Consider the following 21,458-nt stretch of genomic DNA (forward strand, 5'->3'; position numbering starts at 1 on the left):
AGCTTAAGGCACCTCGAAGTGGCCAGTCAATTTTGGTTCAATGGAGGTCTCTGGCTGGACTGTCCCACAAGCATAGGAAGCAGGGATATTTTGTTTAACCTGCCTGCTGGCCCAACAACATGGTTAGTGTTTTGAAGGCTCCACAAAGGTGCCACTCAGATGGATCATATTCTATGTCAAAGCACTTCATTAGCCCTTAAACACAGGGACGGATTATGGGTTGTGTGGGCCCCTGGGCAAAACGTTCGCGAAGGCCCCCCCCCACCACCACCACCACAATTCAAGGGTCCTTGGCAGCCAAACGCCCTCCCTATAGGGTCAGGGGCCCTTGTAGGCAGAGGATCAAAGAATGTAGGCCCTCTAAAATAGACAAACGAAAATACATTGTTGATAAGCGTTGCAAATTGTTTTGGGCTAGGGGCCCCACGGGCCCCCTGCTTGTTTTTGTTTTATTTTTTTGTTTTTATTCAATCCTTTATTGCTGTTGCAATATACCATGTCACTAGTTACGAGTACCAGCGAAAAAACTGGCCATCAACCCGACCATACATATACACAAACGTCACAGTAGGGGGTAGACCGGTTGGGAGACAGGGGAAGAGAGAAGAAAGAAACATAATAACATGAGGAGAGAGAGGTGACACCTCAGCAACATAAGCACATGATCACTACACCTTACAACATAAAATGACACGACTTGCAACGGGTGAGGGAAAAGGGGTGGTGGAGGTAGTCCAGCAGAGACAGACAGCCATCCGGTCCTGCAGCCATGGAGGCGCTGGTCAACAGACCCGCCTGTTCACGCTGGGGGTATGAAGCGGCGAAGGCGTTGGATGGGTGGGAGGGTGCGGTAAGTCCTGCACCCCAAGGGCCCCTGGGCAGCGGCCCCGCTGGCCCGGTCCGTAATCCGTCCCTGCTTAAACATCATTACAAAAAACAAGATTTCCCTCTTTGGAGAAAAACTGAGTGAATTCCTTCTCTCGGTGCCTGTACCAGGAGAATAAAGTTCTAGGTGTCAGCAATTCGGCTCCATCTTTGGAAAGGCCTAAATCTCTAACTAGATCATTAAGCTCGCGCTGATAAAATGGTTGGAGAAACATCTGAGATAAATTTGTCCTAGTGAGGAAATGTGTCTCCATCCTCAGAATCACTCCAGATATCAACCAAACTTGAAGGTGGGTGTGGAACCGGTATTTCTGAGGTATGAGGCACTGGACGAATAGCTGAACTATGGTTTAGGTAAGACATGTTCTTTGTATTTTTTGTATTAAAGCCTCTTACATCTTCCGAACAGAGATAGCTGTTACACTTCGCTCGCGATCACTGGATGAGCGTGCAGGCAGGCGAGCGAGCAGGAACAGGCAAGCAGGCAAAGTATGGGAAAATGGGGTTTAATCTCTAGACTCAGGGCAGGAAACATCAGACATTAACTAACATCAATGATAGACACCGGACTCTGGTAAGACATGGACTCAAATAGACAGGACTGGTTGAAAATAATTGGACACAGCTGGGTACGATCAGGGAAGCACACGTGGATAATCAGGGGGCGTGGCACATACGAGGATCGTAGGAGCCGGGTATGACAATAGCAATCAGTAGTGTGGTTTTGCTGTTCACGCCACATCACAGGAATACCAAAATGAAATGAGTTTTTCTTACCCTTAAACCACAAACGGAGATCTTCCTCACATCTTCTACACACCTTGTGAGGAGCCCATGGTTTGTCTGGATCCCCAAGTTTCAACTTGAAGTAAGCAAGATAAACTTTCTTCACAAAATCACTTACTTTGTTGACTTTTAACAGTGTATTCACCACAAATAAAACAAAAGTTGTCTGGAGAAACTACACAACCTCTTGGAGCCATGATACAGAACTAAAAGAAGTGCACAGTCACGATTGAACGCAGGATGTAAACTGAGTGCGGATCATACAGCAAGCAAAATCCGGAACTTACTTAGCATGTTGAAACATGATCATCTGAACTCCTCACACTGCCAAACCCAACACACCCCCCCTCCTACTGACCCCTCTCAATTCCTCGCATTTTCTATTTGTATTTCTCTTGAGTCTCTTAGAAATATTAAATGAATGTAAGAAATCATTATTGGATATGGTTTTTTAACTCAAGAATAGGAAACCATATTTCAGTTTAAAAAGGGAAATGTTACGCTTAATTAAACTAAAAACACGAGTTTTGCAAGAAAACCTGACGAGATGGAATTTTAAAAATATTTTTCCCGGTTTCAGTGAGTAAAAATCTATAAGAAACAATCAAAAAATCTTATGCAGTTTTTTTGGTTGCAGACCTGTGTAATGAATCTTTTCTTACTCTCTGCCAATTACATAATTGTTGCTAATTAAATATACAAAGGTTCTGTAAGTGCTAAAAATATCCTTATGAAAATAGTTTCAATGGTCAATGGTGTTCCATTTTCACGTCAAGGCACAAAGTGGACATGGGCAGTAGATGATTTGGTCTTCTGATGATCACATACTTGGAGTTTCCCTACACTGACTTTGATACTCTTGTATTTGAGAAACATGCTGTAGTTTGATGCTTCTGCTTCCTTTGTCTGTCACTTTCTTGCTCAATCTAATAGAATTGTTACCTGAATCTACTAGGTTTCTCCGCTCAACATGCTGACCTTGCCATCTCTCACCACTGAAAATAGATTTTCTAGATTTTCTTCCTCAACTGCAGCATCTAACAGATATGTGACTGAGCTGACAAAACACATCAAGGTAAAGTCCAGTGATGAGGATGAAGCTGATGCTTCAGCTGAGTTTGTCCGCTTCTTCCCCTCCTTTATCTGGGCAGTAAGAGATTTTACCCTGGAGCTTGAGGCTGATGAGAAACCCATAACTGCTGATGAATATTTGGAGAACTCCCTCAAGCTGAAGCCTGGTAAATGCATAACACTGCCATTCACTGTTTACTCCATGAAGTCTATAGTACACATGAATGGAACAATGATTTTTTTTTAGAATTGTTACTCAGTTTTAGATAACATTCTTTTAAAGAATGTTTTTGGATTTGAAGGTTAGAAACCAGAAGTAAATATCACAATATGAATTTGATTATGATATTCACAATATATCACAATCTCAGATACAGTGTTAATGATAATAAAAACCTTTTGCTTTTCAGGTTTAGCAAATTTAAAACTCATCTCTTTATAATCTTAGCAATTGAGATCTCAGCTAAAATCAAAACCACACATATGCAGTGAAATAGTCAAGCAACTAACAGTATTTTTGCGTGGATTCTATACTTAAAGGTATCAATATTTAATCATTATTATACAACAGTTAGAAATCTGATTGGACAAGAGGTCTTCTCTGAGCACTTTTATCAGAGTATAACTGCACTTGAGTGTCTGAGTCACGAAGCTGACCTAATCGCCCACCCGTTTTCAAATAGCGCTATTCATATAACAATACAGTAACCCTGTAGTTGTTACTGGGTCAAAAAAGCACGTGAAAATTTCTACAAACAAGAATACATGTCTGAGTTTGCTTTACACTGATTCAGTAGCTGCAACCATTTATTTTATGTGAGTTTTCACTGAGGAAATACTATAAAAATACATCTCGTCAATTAATGCATAACTGCAAATTGGGGTAAGCAGTGACTAAATTACAAATGTTTTCTAATTTTGATTGTAAAAATGTGTCTTTATAAACATGTGCAAACTGTTGGTAAGACCGTCGGTCTTTTAGCATTTTCCTCTGCCTTTATGATATTTTTTTTTTGGATGACTACAGAGCAGTCTTTTTAATTTTTTATGTTTCTCAAAATACATGTCATAAAATAGTATGGATATGAAAATAAGATTTGCACTAAAAACACTTTTATGATTCACATAAATGATGCAACTTACATGTTCTCTGTTCGTTCAAAAATGGAAGACGTGTAGTTGCAGCACAAAATAAAAATAATAAAATCAGAGCCGCGCTACGTTTCTCAAAAGCATAGTTGCTAATTATGTTAGCAGCTTACACGTTTGGAACCATGCAACTGAAGGTTTCAGCTATCTAATTTGAATAAGGGAGCCTTGGGTAAATGTGCCAAAGTTCAGCAGAGAAATATTCATGCATATTTCGCAAATTATTTTGTGACGCAAAGTAGTTGAGAACTAGTGTTTGCATTGGCAACAGGCAAGAATTGGCTGGCGGTAACTGTTTTTTATTTATTTTTTGCGGAGACCCGTTGAACTGTTGTATAAAATCAAAAAACATACTCAAACCCATGCGGTTGTACTACAATATATGGCTGCCACTAATGACTGTTTTCTATGGATTAATCTATTTACTATTTTACCAATTGGTTGATTACTGTAAGTGATTAATTTTCCTTTTTCCTAATTTTATTTTGACAACAACAAAGCGTTTGTTATTGCAGTGCTTTAGATAAGGGATGCCGGCTTCTTGGCATTATACGGACATTACAGATGCTCCTCTATTTACGAACTTTCAAATATATGGCGAAGAGGACTGTAAGTCCAAATTGTGTTAATTGGGCTCCCGTTTCCTGTCCGAGGCATAAATTTTCTTTTTTCTGCGCACCAGTTCGACCTAGTATGACTTCTGGCCGCCACTCCCGCCGCGCTGCAGCGTAGCGTGCGTACTCCCGGCATCCTAGTTCTGTTTACTTGCATATACCCTTAAAATGATGTTCAGTAACGACTTACGAACATTTCAAGTTACGAATGGCCGTTCGGAACATATCTCACTCGTAAGTAGAGGAGCGTCTGTATTTTCACCCTCAATGGGTTGTATTAAGCTGACATCATTGTCCAAAGTACGTACTGTACACATACATGTAAACAAGACGGCAGTCATTTTGCCGGGGAATGAGTATAGTAACAGCAGCAAGAAAATCCCAAATCTAAGTCTCTTTTGTATACCTTCGGTTTGTAAAAGTCAAAGAAACCAAAGAATTACCAGAAAGCCAATGAAAAACTTCACTAAAAGCCATCAATTGAACTTGAATAACGGTAATGTGAAGAAGTGGTACGTTGTGTGTTCTGAGCATTTCCTTACAGGCAGAGATGGGCAGTATTTCAGTTAAAATACATATTTATTTATTTTGAGTATTTTGTCATTTGTATTTTGCTGGAAGGAACAAAATCAGAGATAATTCAGAGATTGTGTTTTATACATTTAAAATATTTAAAATACTTAATCAAATGTAATTTTAAGAACCTTCATTGCCAGGCTCACAGACTTTTAAATACAGCCTATCACCATCTTTGGCAGCAGGGCAAGGAAAGAATTAAGCTGCTTTGGTAATCCGTGCAAATTGCCTAAATGTAAAACATGTAGTAAAATAGGCCTATATTGCTCACTAAATGTCAGTATATGACAGAAAAATAGAGCGACTAAAAAACTGCAGTGCTGTGCTCTAGAAGTGCATTAACTTGCTAACTTTCTATACACTAGCTATTATGTAGCTAGTGGCTTTCTAGTTTATTTCAACAGGCATGCTTGTGGTTTGTCATATGGGGAAGACTTTATTAGCAATGAATCAGGCTAGCTACTTTTGTTCTAAAGGACAAGATTGAATTTGTATCAGTAAAACACAGGTGCATTATGCATTATGATAAAGCGTTTTTGTGCCTCATTACGTGTGTATTTAGACTTTATGGTCAACTGTGGTGGTAGATTATTTCCTTCAAATGTTATGAAGAAAAGGCTCAGCCCCTTTAGCCTGAACAAAATACAACTTTTATGGTCTTATGGTATGTCCGTACTAATGGTAATTTAATAGACATTAACAACACTTACGGTGGTTTTTGCTTATTCTGGTGGTCTAGAATAGCGCCGATGTGTTTTCAGGTGCTCGGGCATAGCGCTACTGCCCCTGCAGAACTTTGAGTGTGAATAAGCTGCAATTTGAACTACTCTCATAATTACATAGGAATATTAAAGGAAAACATTTGTTATAATGAATTGAAGCATTTTAGAATTCATTATGATAATTTCATGAAAATTATTTCTTTAAATGATACATCTGTTTAAAATTTATATTGATGTCGACGCATTTTCAGCGTTAATGTCATCGACTAATCGCAACAGCCCTACTCCGGTATATCACGGCTGTGATTATCTTCGACACTCTGCCTGCGGTTTTTGCCTGTGACCGAATCACAGCTGTGATATACTGGAATACAACCGCATGAGGACGAGTATGTTATTGCTTAATTTTCTTAGTAAATTTGTTGTAAGGTGTGGTATAAAAACGTGCAATCTTCAGATACTTATCTGGGGCTTCTAGAACAAAAACTCTTCTCTTTTAATCATTTCAAATATATGTTTCTCATTTATTTTTTTCCCATAAAGGCTGCCATATAAATGTTACCTCCAGCAACAGTGCCCGAGAATGTATTCGGAAGTACTTTCCCCGTCGAAAGTGCTTCGTCTTCGATACACCTGTCCACAAGGAAAAGCTTAAGATTATTGATCAGCTGAGTGATTCTGACCTGGAAGAAAAGTTTGTTAAGCAAGCTACAGAGTTCTGCAGTTATGTGCTTGAAAATTCCCAGGTGAAAACCATGAAAGGAGGAATTATAGTCACTGGGAGATGTAAGTTCGAAGTGCTCACAAAAATAACTGTTGAATTATTTATGCAAAGTTAGGCTAACTGGTGTGTTTAGTTGAGTTAATAGTGTATAATTGTTTATATGCTCTATGATGGTCTAGCGTCCTGCCTGGGATAAGTTCCAGGTCCCTAGAACATTGATAGAACATTCATAATCAGCATGTAAGTATACCTTAACATGCTAACATACCTTAACAACTTTATTATACATCAATAAGAAACATTATAATTGCATAATCATACTTACATGCTGCTTATGAATATTCTACAAATGTATTATGAAGGTGCACTGAATGTTCTGCAAATGCATTATAAAAACATTATAAGCAGTTCATGTAAAATGTAACTGTATGGATTATGTATGAACTACAGTCTGTTACACCACTACACAGAACCCTGTCTAGGTTAACTGACCTGTTCTACGCCTCTCCATAAAATGTCATCTCTTTGGTTCTCTCCATTTCATGATGCGGTGTGTCTCAGTGCTGGCTAAGCTGGTGATGATGTATGTGGATACCATTAAAAGCGGGAAGGTTCCTTGTCTGGAGAATACGGTGGTAACTCTAGCTCAGATGGAAAACTCAAAAGCAGTTGAGGAGGCACACAGCCTCTACAAGCGGCTGCTGAGCGGGAGGGTAGTGTTACACACCGAGACACAGGAGGAGCTTTCCAATGTCCATGAAATCTGCCTGAAGGAGGCGCTGCAGCTTTTCGTTGATCGCTCATTCAAAGATGATGATCGCTGTTTCCAAACACAACTCATGGTTCGTAGGCACCTTAAATATACTTCATTCACTTTCCTTGATTCACTTAAACCTAGGATAAATAAAGCTGATGTTTAAGGAATGGAAGCATTGAATGTGTTATTTTTACTAATATTATTACAATTAGAAACACTTTACTGAGTCTCCAAACATGTGAATAGCAAAGATTTTCTGTATGTGACTTTGAATACTTGAAAGTATGAAAAGTTCTTTTTGTGGATTTTTGATTCTTGTGTCAACAGGATCTTGTAAGAAATGAATATGATAAGAAGTGTCAGGAGAACGAGGAGCTCTCCCTGAAACACTGCACTGATCTGCTGATGCAACTAGGGGCTTCTTTGAAGCCAGATTATTACCTGACATCAGGTGGTTATCAGTACTTCCAGGAAGACCTGGAAAATGTAATTTTCCAGTACAGAAACACAAAAGGCAGAGGCATCAAGGTACAAAAACTATGCAATTTTCGCCGAATAAAGTAAACATACCAACCGTAAATTTCGAACAAAGTACAGTTAAGAAATCCATTAAGGTATATGCATTACTGGCTAGTGTTGCAATCCATGCGTGAGCGGGGAGTGAGGAAGCAACTCCGGGAGCCAGGAATCCAAACAGACGGATTTATTAGGGAAAACCGGGGGAAATATAGGACAGAGAACAATGAACATCAATGAGAGATCTGGGGAAACTGATTCAGTCGTAGACTTAAATACACAGGACTAAACAAGTAAAACTGTAAACAGCTGGTTGCAATCGGGCTTTCACACGAGGTAAATGAGGGGGCGTGGCACACGGGAGGATCAGACGAGCCGGGTGTAACAGCTAGCTTATTACAGGGAGGGGTGACTCTGAGGCTGGGGATCTGTGCAGCAGTCGGAAGGGGGCTGGTTCAAATCCTGTGAATGCCAGGACTGATTCTAGTTCACTGGGCCCTTGAGCAAGGCCCTTAACCTGCAATTGCTTTGCCCAGGGTACAATGTTACCCAACATCCAGCCCTGCAAGCAGGTCCTCCAACTTACAGGAAAATTTTGGGGTTTGGTCGTAGGATTATCACTCCAGCCACTGGAATAACTTCTGTTCCATTCCATTAGAACTAGTGTGGTGCTGAGGTATCACCTGCCGCATGGCTGATTGTCTTGTGGTGGATGCAGCAATGTGTCGTATTAGTGCACGCTCCTAATTTCCTCATATTACACCTGATTTCTTGGGACAAATATGTGTGTTAATTATGTCACTTGTTTACTGGAAAGCATTTGCATTGTAGTTGGAATTTATACTGATATTACGAATAGGGGTAAGGTAAGCGTTACTATGAAGATATTTATAAAAAAATACATTTCTGTCCTCTCCTGGAGCCAACACCTTATCGTGATGGAGGGGTTTGCGTGTTCCAGTGATCTCAGGAGCTATGTTGTTTGGGGCTTTATGCCCCTGGTAGGGTCACCCAAGGCAAACAGGTTCTGGGTGAGGAACCAGACTAAGTACGACTCAGAAGACTCCAATGAAGAAATAGATTTTGGACCCACGATTTCCCTTGCCCGGACGCGGGTCACCGGGGCCCCCCCCTGGATCCAGGCCTGGGGGTGGGGCTTGAGGGCGAGTGCCTGGTGGCCAGGCTTACACTCATGGGGCCTGGTTGGACACAGCCCAAACAAGGCACGTGGGTCCCCCCTCCAATGGGCTCACCACGCATGGGAGGGGCCATAGGGGTCGGGGACGATGCAGGCTGGGCGGCGGCCAAAGGCCTCGACGCACAGCTTGGGCTCTGGAACCAGTCTCCTTGAGGGTGGTTGGACCCTCTTCCACTCTGGATTTGCCTGCGGGGAGAGGCGCCGAGCGGGGGTGGGCATACTTATTGGCAGGTCCAAGCGTATAGTGAGGGTCTGCTGGGAACATCTGGCGGAATCCCCTGTCAGGAGGAGTTGCAACTCCTTCCCTCAGCAGAACTTCTCCCATATCCCGGTGGAGGTGGGGGAGATTGAGTCCGAATGGGCCATGTTCCGCGCCTCCATTGTGGAGGCGGCTGACCAGAGCTGCGGCCGTAAGGTGGTCGGTGCCTCTCGTGGCGGCAATCCCCGAACCCGCTGGTGGTGAGGGATGCCATCAAGCTGAAGAAGGAGTCCTATCGGGCCTTTTTGGCCTGTGGGACTCCAGGCGCAGCTGACGGCTACCGGCAGGCCAAGCGGGGTGTGGCTTTGGCAGTTGCTGAGGCAAAAACTCGGGTGTGGGAGGAGTTTGGCGAGACCATGGAAAACGACTTCCGGATGGCTTCAAGGAGGTTCTGGTCCACCATCCGGCGGCTCAGGGTGGGAAAGCGGTGCAACATCAACACTGTTTATGGTGGGGATGGTGCGCTGCTGACTTCAACTCGGGACATTCTGGGTCGGTGGAGGGAATACTTCAAAGACCTCCTCAATCCCACCAACACGCCTTCCGATATGGAAGCAGAGTGTGGGGATTTGGGGGTGGACTCGCCTATCTCTGGGGCGGAGGTTGCTGGGGTGGTTAAAAAGCTCCTCGGTGGCCAGCCCCTGGGGGTGGATGAAATCCGCTCGGAGTTCCTTAAGGCTCTGGATGTTGCGGGGCTGTCCTGGTTGACACGCATCTGTGGCATCACGTGGACATCGGGGGCAGTGCCTCTGGACTGGCAGATCGGGGTGGTGGTCCCCCTCTTTAAGAAGGGGGACCGGAGGGTGTGCTCCAACTATAGGGGGATCACACTCCTCAGCCTCCCTGGTAAGGTCTATTCGGGGGTCCTGGAGAGGAGGGTCCGCCAGATTGTCGGACCTCGGATTCAGGAGGAGCAGTGTGGTTTTTGCCCTGGCCGTGGAACAGTGGACCAGCTCTATACTCTCAGCAGGGTTTTGGAGGGTTCATGGGAGTTTGCCCGACCAGTCTAGTGTGTTTTGTGGACTTGGAGAAGGCATTCAACCGTGTCCCTCGGGGAGTCCTGTGGGGGGTGCTCCGGGAGTATGAGGTACCGGGCTTCCTTTTAAGGGCGGTTCGGTCCCTGTTTGACCGGTGCCAGAGCCTGGTCCGCATGGGCGGCAATAAGTCGGACTCGTTTCCGGTGAGGGTTGGACTCCGTCCGGGCTGCCCTTTGTCACCGATTCTCTTCATAGTTTTTATGGACAGAATTTCTAGGCGCAGCCAGGGCGTTGAGGGTGTCCGGTTTGATGACCTCTGTTGGCCTCATCGGACCGTGACCTTTGACTCTCACTGGGACAGTTTGCAGCCGAGTGTGAAGCGGCTGGGATGAGGATCAGCACCTCCAAATCCAAGACCATGGTTCTCAACCGGAAAAGGGTAGAATGCTCTCTCCGGGTTGAGGATAGGGTCCTCCCCCAAGTGGAGGAGTTTAAGTATCTCGGGGTCTTGTTCACGAGTGGGGGAACAATGGAGCGGGAGGTCGACAGGCGGATCGGTGCGGTGTCAGCAGTGATGCGGGCGCTGCATCGGTCTGTCATGGTGAAGAGAGAGCTGAGCCAAAAGGCGAAGTTCTCAATTTACCAGTCGATCTACGTTCATACCCTCACCTATGATCATGAGCTATGGGTAATGACCGAAAGAACGAGATCGCGGGTGCAAGCGGCCGAAATGAGTTTCCTCCGCAGGGTGGCTGGGCTCTCCCTTAGATATAGGGTGAGGAGCTCAGTCATTCAGAGTAGAGCCACTGCACCTCCGCATCGAGAGGAGCCAGATGAGGTGGCTCGGGCATCTGATTAGGATGCCTCCTGGACGCCTCCCTGGTGAGGTGTTCCGGGCATGTCCCACTGGGAGGAGACCCCGGGGAAGACTATGTCTCTCGGCTGGCCTGGGAACGCCTCGGGATCCCCCCAGAGGAGCTGGATGAAGTGGCCGGGGAGAGGGAAGTCTGGGCCTCCCTGCTGAGACTGCTTCCCCCGCGACCCAATCCTGGATTAAGCGGAAGATGATGGATGGATGGATGGATGGATGGATGGATGGATGGATGGATGGATGGATACATTTCTGTTAATCTTGGTGTAAGGGTGCACTACTAATAAATGTAACCCAACTAGAATGTTTTAGCATTTAGAAAATGCAAATTTTTTTTATGATAGCTTGACTTGTACAAGTAGATCTTGTAAACATTGCCAGTCCATAAGAAGGTTGGTTTTTCAGGCAGAACAGGCTTTGAAAGAATACCTGGCTAAAAGCAATGAACTGGGCAGAACGATACTGGTGGCAGACAGAAGTCTCTCTGAACAACAAAAGCGTATAGAAGGTGAGAGAGGCATTAAACAGCTCTGGATGTTACCATAATATTATATGTGGGCTGTGAAGTTCCAGTGATAATTTATAGTAAATTTTGTTTGCCGGCTGTCATAACACATAGAGAGTAGATAAAAGGATTAATGCCCAGTCTGTTACAATCTGAAACGCTATCATTTACTTCATTCAGGATACTGACTGTTGATGCATTTTGATGTAGTTTAAGTATAGTGTTTATATTCTGTTAATTTGAGTACACCACATGATAGACACGGTATGAAATGTATATGTGATATATTTTAATATTTTAGCTATTCAGAGGAAACATGGGCTATATAAACTGTTCTAAAAAATTATGATTAATTCTAACTTTCAGAATGGAAACTGAATGAGGATGAATAATGCTTAAAGCATCTATAGGTGCATGTAAGACTAGACTGTGGTGCCATGACAATTGTTCTCCATTCTAGAGCAACAAGCCCATGCTAAGATGCTGGAGGTGAAAGCAAAGGCTGTAGAAGTGGAGAAGGTGGCTATGGAGAGGAGAATTGAGGATGTGAAGAGAGCACAAGAAGAAATGAACAGAAAGCTGATGAAAAAAATTGAGAAGGAACGCAGAGATATGCAGTATGAACATGAACGAGTTCTTCAGCAAAAGCTGAGGGTATCATCTGATTATAATTCTGACTTTGTATCCTATTTCCCCATTAATAAATACTCAGGATGTGGGTCCAGTGAAGAAAAGGTTGCTTTTATGTTGATGATCTTTAATGTTAGACCGTGACCAACCATGTCACCCCTTTGTTGCGTTGCAGGAGCAGAATGACATGTTGCAGCGGGGCTTTGACAGATATGAGAGAAAAATGCAAAGAAAGATTGACCAGCTGCAACGTGAGAGCCAAGCGCAAAGCCAAGATTGGGGGGTGTGTGCTATCTCCTAATGCAAGGTTGTATAAAATAAATAAATGAAAAAAGGCCAAGGAATGAAGCTTTCAAGGTTAATTTTTCAAAGAATGATTCTGGAGAACAGATTATAGAATAGAATTTCTGAACTTTAAACTATCCTTGTTTCAGTTGAAGTATATCTGCATAGTGTAATACCCATAATTCATTAAATTTATGAATTAATTAATTGAATTAATGAATTACAGAGAAAGATAATTGCCAATGAAAAAGAAACTGATCATTGACGTAGAAATGACTGCCCTTGAGTAAAAATAATATGCAATGTAAGTATATGGGCAGTGAAACATTTTTACTTTTAATTGTTATTTTGTCTCTGTAAATTGTCACAATGGATTTGAAATAAAACAATGAATATGTGCTTAAAGTGTGGACTGTCAGCTTTAATTTACAGTCATGGACAGCTATATTGGGCTGGTATTATAACCATTTGTTTAATACGCATGGTGGCCACTGGTTAAACGAATCGAGCACTTTGGTGAGGACATAAATATGAAGCACATAGATTTCTGATTGACAGCAGAAGATGACAAATTGGTAGCCCAGCATAGGGTTACCGGCATCCCATGATTTGGAATTTGCAGATAGACAGAACTTTTGATGGAGGATAAACAGTGGAACTGACTTCTGAATTTGCATTTGCATGCTGAGCTCTAATATATGGCAGAAGATGAAAGCTATGTGAAGTGAAACAGCATTTTCTCCATTTTATCATAATACTTATTGAATGTAGAAAGTTTTTGTTTCAGTGTTCTTGATCATATATCAATACAGTGAACCCCCACCTATCGTCGAAGATGCATTCCAGACCCATCAATGACAGGTGAAAATCCATGATATAGAAAGACCATATAAAAAAACATTTTTTTATAGTTTAAGCCTTAAAGTATCCCTCCCACACGCTTTAAACACATGCAATGTGCACATATCTTTCTCTGTATACATAATGAAATATGTAAAAATATGAAAAATTTTTATAATGGCGAGCAACATCCACGTAACGCCTTCCTTCCCGAAACATTTCCAGGAGTTTTACCATCTCCTGAATGGTGCGGGTGCTTAGGCTCACTATTTCAAGAAGGCTTAGAAGATGTAGAATGCTTGGGAGCCATCGTAGGGCTTAAAACAAGGCGAAAACAATCGGACCACAAGCAAGGTACATGATATGCAGAGAACTGTGACGAAATACCTGAACCGCAATATAGAAGGGGATCACTGTATAGATATAGGGATTGACAAAACTGGTACACAAATATGTATTTGTGGTATAAAGCAGGGTTGGGCAGCCCTGATCCTGGAATGCCGGTATCCAGCCTGTTTTCTATCCTACCTGATGAGTTACTATCTGCCTCAGATCAGGTGTGGTTCCTCAGAAACCAGGTAGGATGGAAAACCTGCTGGATACCAGCACTCCAGGATCAGGGTTGCCCACCCCTAGTATCAAGGTTAAAATGCATAGTTATTTGTTGACTCAATAAACAAACTGTTTTCAAACTAACTGACTTTACTGTAGCTCACTTACTGCAATTGTCATATGAATTCTCCACTGACTAATCAACCCACCACTGCACATGTGCCGTCTGTAATAACCACTGCAGTAATAAAATTCTCCAGCAAGGCTACAACAAACAACCCTGCCAACGCACTGGTGGGAACTTTCCATCTCTGCCCATGAGCATGACGGGCCCATCTTCTGTACTTCCTGCCACACAACTGTAAGTTACCCAGTGACGCATCACTGAATAGAACAAACTTCAGTTTGTCCGGTTTTCCCAAGAACTGGAACTTCAGCTACATATAGTCAGTTTTTTTATTATTAATTATTCAATTAATTATTCAATTATTATTTAAAAAATATATATTTTACATTTTAGCTAAACTGAAACTCAGTAACAGATCGAACATAACATCAGGTTGAGACTGTCTCGCTATGCAGGGAAGTTGACCAACCTTAGATCTAAGCTGGTCTACTTCAGATTCAGTAAGGACAGAATCACACTGCCAAGCTTGAGTTGTATCAATGTGAATGGAAGACAGTCTTAGCATATTTTTCTTGCTGTAGAAAAGACAGTTTAATCGCCAGTTGAGGTTTCCATGCCAATGTAACAGAAATGACTGGTCTCTCTGCCAACCTGAAAAGCATTTTAATATGAGAAATCACAGGGGCAGTGAAGTCAGTTGTGCCTCCCCAAATTAAATCATCCACATGACATCCAAGTACTCCTGGTCCAACCAGGAAAACACAGCTGGATCGTCCTTGAGATGCCCTGCTCCCTGTTTAATACACAGTGTCTCTCACTCAAGCACATTTTTCTCCACTTGATTGATTTGAGCACCTGAGTTCTCAAATGGTGCAAAGATTGTTCACACATGGCAAGTCAGCTGATCCTGGAATACTGTCTGGTTCTGAACTCTTCAAGTTGTATCAGTTATTCAGTTTTACAGTTGCCTTTTCTGCACAAGCAAATATTTCAGCAGTTTAAGTACTTCCATTCTCTCTGTCAGCATTCCAAACAACCTGTCCTTCCTTACGACTGAGAGATCTTGTTAGCGTCGTTGCTTGAGCATAGGAAACATTCTATACCTCACTTGTGCCTTCAGTGTTGTGCATACCTTTACATTTTCTATTCACTGTCTGATGTGGAAAGAATGCACTGATGTCCAGTCACTCACAGTAGTCCCATTAAGTGCATGTGGACTGTCAATAAGGACAGAATTAAGGTTAAAATTGTGTCCAAAAATTTGTTGGTAAGGACTAAAGCAATTGGCATTTTGCTTTGTGTTTTTTTTTTGCCATCAAAGCCCAATCAAAAGCAGTTTCCAAATCACTGTCACAATCCAGCCATCCATTATCTGCTGCTTATCCAGGGTCGGGTCGCAGGGGCAGCAGTCTAAGTATAGATGGGCAGACCTTCCTATCCCCAGCCACCTCCTCCAGCTCTTCCGGGCAAGTACCAAGGCATTCCCAGGCTAATCAAGAGATGCAATCTCTCCAGCGTGTCCTGGGTCTGCCCTGTGGTCTCCTTCCAGTTGGGCATGCCTGAAACACCTCCTCAGAGTGGAATCCAGGAGGCATCCTATATAGATTCATGAACCACTTCATCAGGTTCGTTTGCGGAGGAGCAGCAGCTCTACCTTGAGCTTCTCGCAAATGTCTGAGCTCCTCACCCTATCACTAAGGGCTGATTTATACTCGACACTCACAATGCGTATGCGTACACATCCTGGCCGTCACGTGTTTTCTGAGTTGATTTCACGCGTCGTTTGTTCACCTATGCAAGAAATTAACACGATGTATGCATGAGTTGCAGTACCACCAAAAATTGTGGTGGCAGTATGGTCACCTTCTGTCATGGCACTGTGTATGGTTGATAAAATTCACCAGGAGTGTGGAGTTTACATTTTACTAGAACATTAATTTTGTTATAGGAAAGAAAACTTAGCAAGCTGTGCAGTTTTAATGACTGCTCCTTTCCAGGATCATCTAGTATATGTTTGACATTAGTTTAAAGTTTACCACCACTACTTTTGCAAGAGCTCTGCATGCTCTCTTCAAACCATTCCTAATCATTTTCATCCTTGCTGTTTAAATTACCCATGAATAGAAGTGTTGCGATATGTATTGCTGATAATAATATTTTCCAGTGTCGTGTAGCCTAATTATGAAATAGTAACTACTACGAGACATCTAATAACATACAATGCAACCTTCACCGCGGGGTAGTAAAGTGATATGTGGCAGAGCAAAGTACGATGTGGAGCAGTGGTGAGAATACAGAGAATGCTGCAGCAGTATTTAAAAATTAGCAAATCTATCGCCATGGAGACAGAGAGTGTACGTTATTTCATGCCACAACAAAGAGAGCGTCTACTACAGGCCAGTGGCTCTGACTTCACATGTCATGAAAGTGCTGGAGAGACTTATCCTGAAACATCTGCAGCCTGTTTAGCAGCATTTCAATTGTGTACATATGCTAACATTATTAAGAATATAATTTCATATCACAATGAAAACGCAATTCCAGGGATATATTTCCCCTTGTGGCAGAGCATCCAATGACTTTACTGGAAGTGTGCGCTGCAGCCAATCACACGCTGTGAGGAGGAGTCAGTCACAGGTACAAACTGAAAGTAAGGAAGGGAGGAAAGAGTAACTGAGTCTTAGGTTCAGCTATTTGAATTTCGTCTTGAAAGGTAAGAGGAGAAAGAATTTTTCTCATATTGTTTTTATCCCGAAAAGGTCGTAACTATAAAAATACATACAAACTAGCTAACAGGTTGAAATCCATGACTAAACATATTTGCCATGATTACTGCAGGAAACATGATTTTGCTTTTCATAATAATTTTCTCTTATGTTAATAGTTGATAACACTCACTGGACAACTAGCTCACTGGTCAAGTCTAGTTAGATGTACGTGTCATTAAAAACAAAATCATTTTAGTTTTCGTCTATTCTGTGAAAGAGATACGAACTGCTGCAGCCTTTGATTTTCCAACATTCAAACATTATCTCATATTCTACATTTGACTGTTCCGGTTGAAAATAAGGCATGTTCTGCCGTATCATGTTAACATACTGTCTCATGGGCCTAGATTAGATAATAATAATAATAATAATAATAATAATAATAATAATAATAAATAATTTATATTTAGCCATGGTTGCGTTGCTACAGATTTTGTGCCCCATGAAGGCATATCGTATTGGGGCCCCCAGTCCAGACCAATTCAGTTACTTTCCAAATTTTCTAGGCCCCCTGCCACTCCGAGGCCCTTGGAATCATCCTAACTTGCCCCCCCCCTTATGGTGTCCTTGGTTGAAGTAACAAATTTAATGTACTTGTCTTGAAATGTGACTGTATCTTATATCAGATGTTATTGGTGTTTTTACACACACACACACACACTTGAAATTATGTCTTTGTGGGGACTCTCCATTCATTTCTATGGGGAAAACACTAATCTATATATATATATATATATAATGGTGTGTTTCAATACAGCTAATAAAGAGTTCAAAAAGGAAGTTGTTGTTGTTATGACCTGACGTTACTCACCAGGCATACTTGGATACTTGTCATACTCAGGACATGATCTTTATCAGAAACTTCACCAACTTCCTGAACATAAAACTTCCTGAACATTTCCCAGAAACATAAAAAAATGTAATAAAATACTTCAAATTATATTGATTCTCCTACTGATAATGATTTAAGATTAAGGGTAAATAGCTGTTAAAACTTTATTCTGCCTTGGACACTTCTCAACTGTCCTGTTATACTGTTACTAAGTGCTATAAGTGTCCAATTCATTGGTGTCGATCGCATGGTATCAGGGTCAGCGCCCATCTGACCCTGTCTGACGTGTTCCATTTTGACCAACAGGTGTCACTGATCATCCTGTTTCTCCTTTCCTCTTGTAACCTTCAGCCCTAATATATCTCTGTTTCCTGGGCTGCTGTGTAGCTCGACGGGTTAGTGTGCAGTTCAGAGACTAACACGCTCTAATTTCTGTGATGTTCCACACCTGCCATTTGTTAGTCCTTGTTATCTATGTTTTTAAGTGCTCGTCCTCATTCTGTTCCTTACTGAGTCATTGTGTTTGTTAGGTTCGTAGAAGTCTGAGCTTGCGATGATATTACTGCGTGAAGTTGCTACCCTGAATCTGTTATCTGTACCTGTTATCTACAGTCGTGGTTCCCTAGTTCTTCTCCTGCTGTTTGCCCTGTTCCCATTGCATTCCTTTTATTTCAAGTATTACCTTTTCCTGTTTTGTTAGGGACCCCTGCGGTCTCTTTATTTAGTGGTTTACCCATGCTTTATGTTTTGTTAATTAACCCCTTGTTGCACGGAGCTATACTGCACCACTCATTTCCTGCTTGTGCCAAGTCACGGCGAAACACATGGGAACACATTTTCAGAGTTGAACACAAACTTGTATAGCTATTGTTTCCATCAATCATATTACAGGTTCTACATTTTTTATCCTGTCAGCACACTTTGAAATTAAATTTATATGTCAAGTGTTCTTTGGTGTATGTACATAGGTTATCTGAGTTGTACTTTTATCTTTGAATCCTTGGGTTCCTTTAAATCAGAGCTAGATAAGATTTTAACGACTCTGAGCTATTAGTTTAGTTCTCCCCAAGCGAGCTTGATGGGCCGAATGGCCTCCTCTCGTTTGTATAGTTCTTATGTTCTTATGTTCTTATGTTCTTAATCCGAATAAGGTTTAATGACAAATTCTGAAAAAGATCATCTACAGAATGAGGAAGAGTTATACAGTCTTATTGCCACCGGTAGAAAGGATTTCCTGTGGCGTTCGGTTCTGCATTTGGAGGCAATTAGTCTTTTGCTGTGGGAGCTCTGATGACCCATCATGTCTGCGTGCATGGGGTGGGAGGGGTTGTCCATGATGCTGAGAAGCTTTTTCAGCATTCTCCTCTCAGACACCTCCGCCAGGTTCTCCAGTCTGACCCCCAGGACAGAACCAGCCTTTTTAATCAGCTTGTTCAGCCTGTTGGCATCAGCTGCCTTCACCCCATTGCCCCAGCACACAGCTGCAAAAAACACTACGCTCTCCACCACAGAGTGATAGAACATAGTCAGCATTTTCCTACAAACATTGAAAGACCTGAGCCTCCTTAGTAGGTAAAGCCGTCAACAAAGCTGTCCACCACACTCCTGTATTCATCCTCCTGTCCGTCCCTAACACAGGCCACAATGGCAGAGCCATCAGAGAATTTCTGCAGGTGACACGACTGAGACCTGTACCTGAAGTCAGACGTGTAGAGGGTAAAGAGGAAGGGAGATAGGACAGTCCCCTGTGGCGGCCCCGTGCTGCTCAGGATGCTATCAGAGCAGCAGCTCTTCAGCCGGACATGCTGTGGTCGATTTGTTAGATAGTCCGTAATCCAGGCTACCAGTGGGGCGTCCACCTGCATTTCCGTGAACTTATTCCCTAGCAGTGATGGTCTGATTGTGTTAAAGGCACTGGAGAAGTCAAAAAACATGACCCTTACAGTGTTTCCAACAATGTCCAAAAGAGAATAAGCCTGGTTCAGCAGGTAGATGATTGCGTCCTCTACGCCGATGTGGGGCCGGTAAGCAAACTGTAGGGGGTCCAGCCAAGGCTCCACCAGCAGCCGCAGATGTTTCAGGATAAGTCTCTCCAGTGCTTTCATGACATGTGAAGTCAGAACCACTGGCCTGTAGTCATTGGGGGTCGAAGGGTGGATCTTTTTGGGGACAGGAACCAGACAGGATGTCTTCCAGAGTGACGGAACCCTTGGGACCGATGCCATCAGGACCTGCAGCTTTACTGGGCTGAAGTCTACACAGTTCCCTTCTGATGTCATCTGCTGGAGGGACAGAGAGAGACAGTGTATGGGGCAGGAGACGGGGTAGGAGAATGGAGAAGGTGAGAAGAGCTGAGTGTGGGGGAGGAGACATAGGGGAGTCAAACCTATTAAAGTTATTTAAGTATGTTAAGTTATTAAGATATCACATGTACATAATTATTCACAGCCTTTGCTCAGTACTTTGTTGATGCACCTCTGACAGCAATTACAGCCTCATGTCTTTTTGAATATGGTGCCACCAGCTTGGCACACATCCTTGGCCAGTTTCGCACATTCCTCTTTGCTGCACCTCTCAAGCTCCATCAGGTTGGATGGGAAGCGTCGGTGCAAAGCCATTTTAAGATCTCTCCAGAGATGTCCAATCGGATTCAAGTCTGGGCTCTGGCTGGGCCACTCAGGGACATTCACAGAGTTCTCCTGAACCCACACATCCTTTGATATCTTGGCCGTGTGCTTAGGGTGGTGTGTAGAATTTTGAGGAAAAAAATTAATTGAATCCATTTTGTAACATAACAAAATGTGGAAAAAGTGATGCGCTGTAAATACTTTCCGGATGCACTGTATGGACAAAGTGCTTTTTTTACGGTTGTACGATCATATAGAACTGGTAGGGTAGACTGCCACTGTTTCTGTCGACTGGTCGACTTTACTTAGGTTTAATCTGGGATTTTAAGACACGCATAACACTTTTCCAGCACAAATAATTGTGTTATCCTGTTAAATGCACACTGTCTATTAATGTTTCAGATGGTCACACTTCAATGTTATAGTTTATTTAATAGCCATAGCCGCTACCTTAATGATAACTTACAGTAACAGACGGTCAGTGTGAATGAGGAATTTTCTGTACAGAAGCAGACAAAAGGCTCTTCCTGATGGTCACTATGCAAGTGGGAGAGGTCAGTGAAGTGCTTGCTAGGCATTGTAATCTCCTTAATGGATGAATGAATGTTAACTGTACACTTTACCTCAACAGAATTGTCTGGCTACAGGAAGAGCTACAAGGTAATGGCTTTTCTGGGGGACTTGCCACAATACGCCCCTAGGGTCAGCAGCAATCCCTCAGGAAACCTGCTCTCAGCGCTTGGAACAGATAAAAAGGTATCCACAGGATCCAATATGTATTTTAATCAGGAGGCTGGCTACAGGAAGAGCTATGAGGTAATGGCTTATCCAGGGGACTTGCCACAATACACCCCCAGGGTCAGCAGCAATCCCTCAGGAAACCTGCTCTCAGCGCTTGGAACAGATAAAAAGGTATCCACAGGATCCAATATGTATTTTAATCAGGAGGCTGGCTACAGGAAGAGCTATGAGGTAATGGCTTATCCAGGGGACTTGCCACAATACGTCTCCAGAGTCAGCAGCAATTCCTCAGGAAACCTGCTCTCAGGTCTGGGGCTCTCAGCGCTTGGAACAGATAAAAAGGTATCCACAGGGTCCAATATGTATTTTAATCAGGAGGCTGGCTACAGGAAGAGCTATAAGGTAATGGCTTTTCCTGGGGACTTGCCACAATACACCCCCAGGGT

General features: G+C 42.7%; 1 protein-coding gene across 1 annotated transcript in view; it reads left to right on the plus strand.

The window, feature by feature from the left end:
* The window catches only part of LOC125723229 (guanylate-binding protein 1-like), a 63,428-nt gene extending 50,498 nt beyond the window's left edge, over positions 1 to 12,930 (plus strand). Inside the window, exons 14-17 of the mRNA XM_048999639.1 lie at positions 7,612 to 7,812; positions 11,511 to 11,613; positions 12,071 to 12,264; positions 12,416 to 12,930. Coding sequence (XP_048855596.1) covers positions 7,612 to 7,812; positions 11,511 to 11,613; positions 12,071 to 12,264; positions 12,416 to 12,541 — 624 coding nt within the window. The 3' untranslated portion in view covers positions 12,542 to 12,930. The remainder of the gene's footprint in view (positions 1 to 7,611; positions 7,813 to 11,510; positions 11,614 to 12,070; positions 12,265 to 12,415) is intronic.
* The last annotated feature ends 8,528 nt before the right edge of the window (positions 12,931 to 21,458 follow it).

Source organism: Brienomyrus brachyistius, unplaced genomic scaffold, assembly GCF_023856365.1.
Source record: "Brienomyrus brachyistius isolate T26 unplaced genomic scaffold, BBRACH_0.4 scaffold46, whole genome shotgun sequence".
Classification (NCBI taxonomy): Eukaryota; Metazoa; Chordata; class Actinopteri; order Osteoglossiformes; family Mormyridae; genus Brienomyrus; species Brienomyrus brachyistius.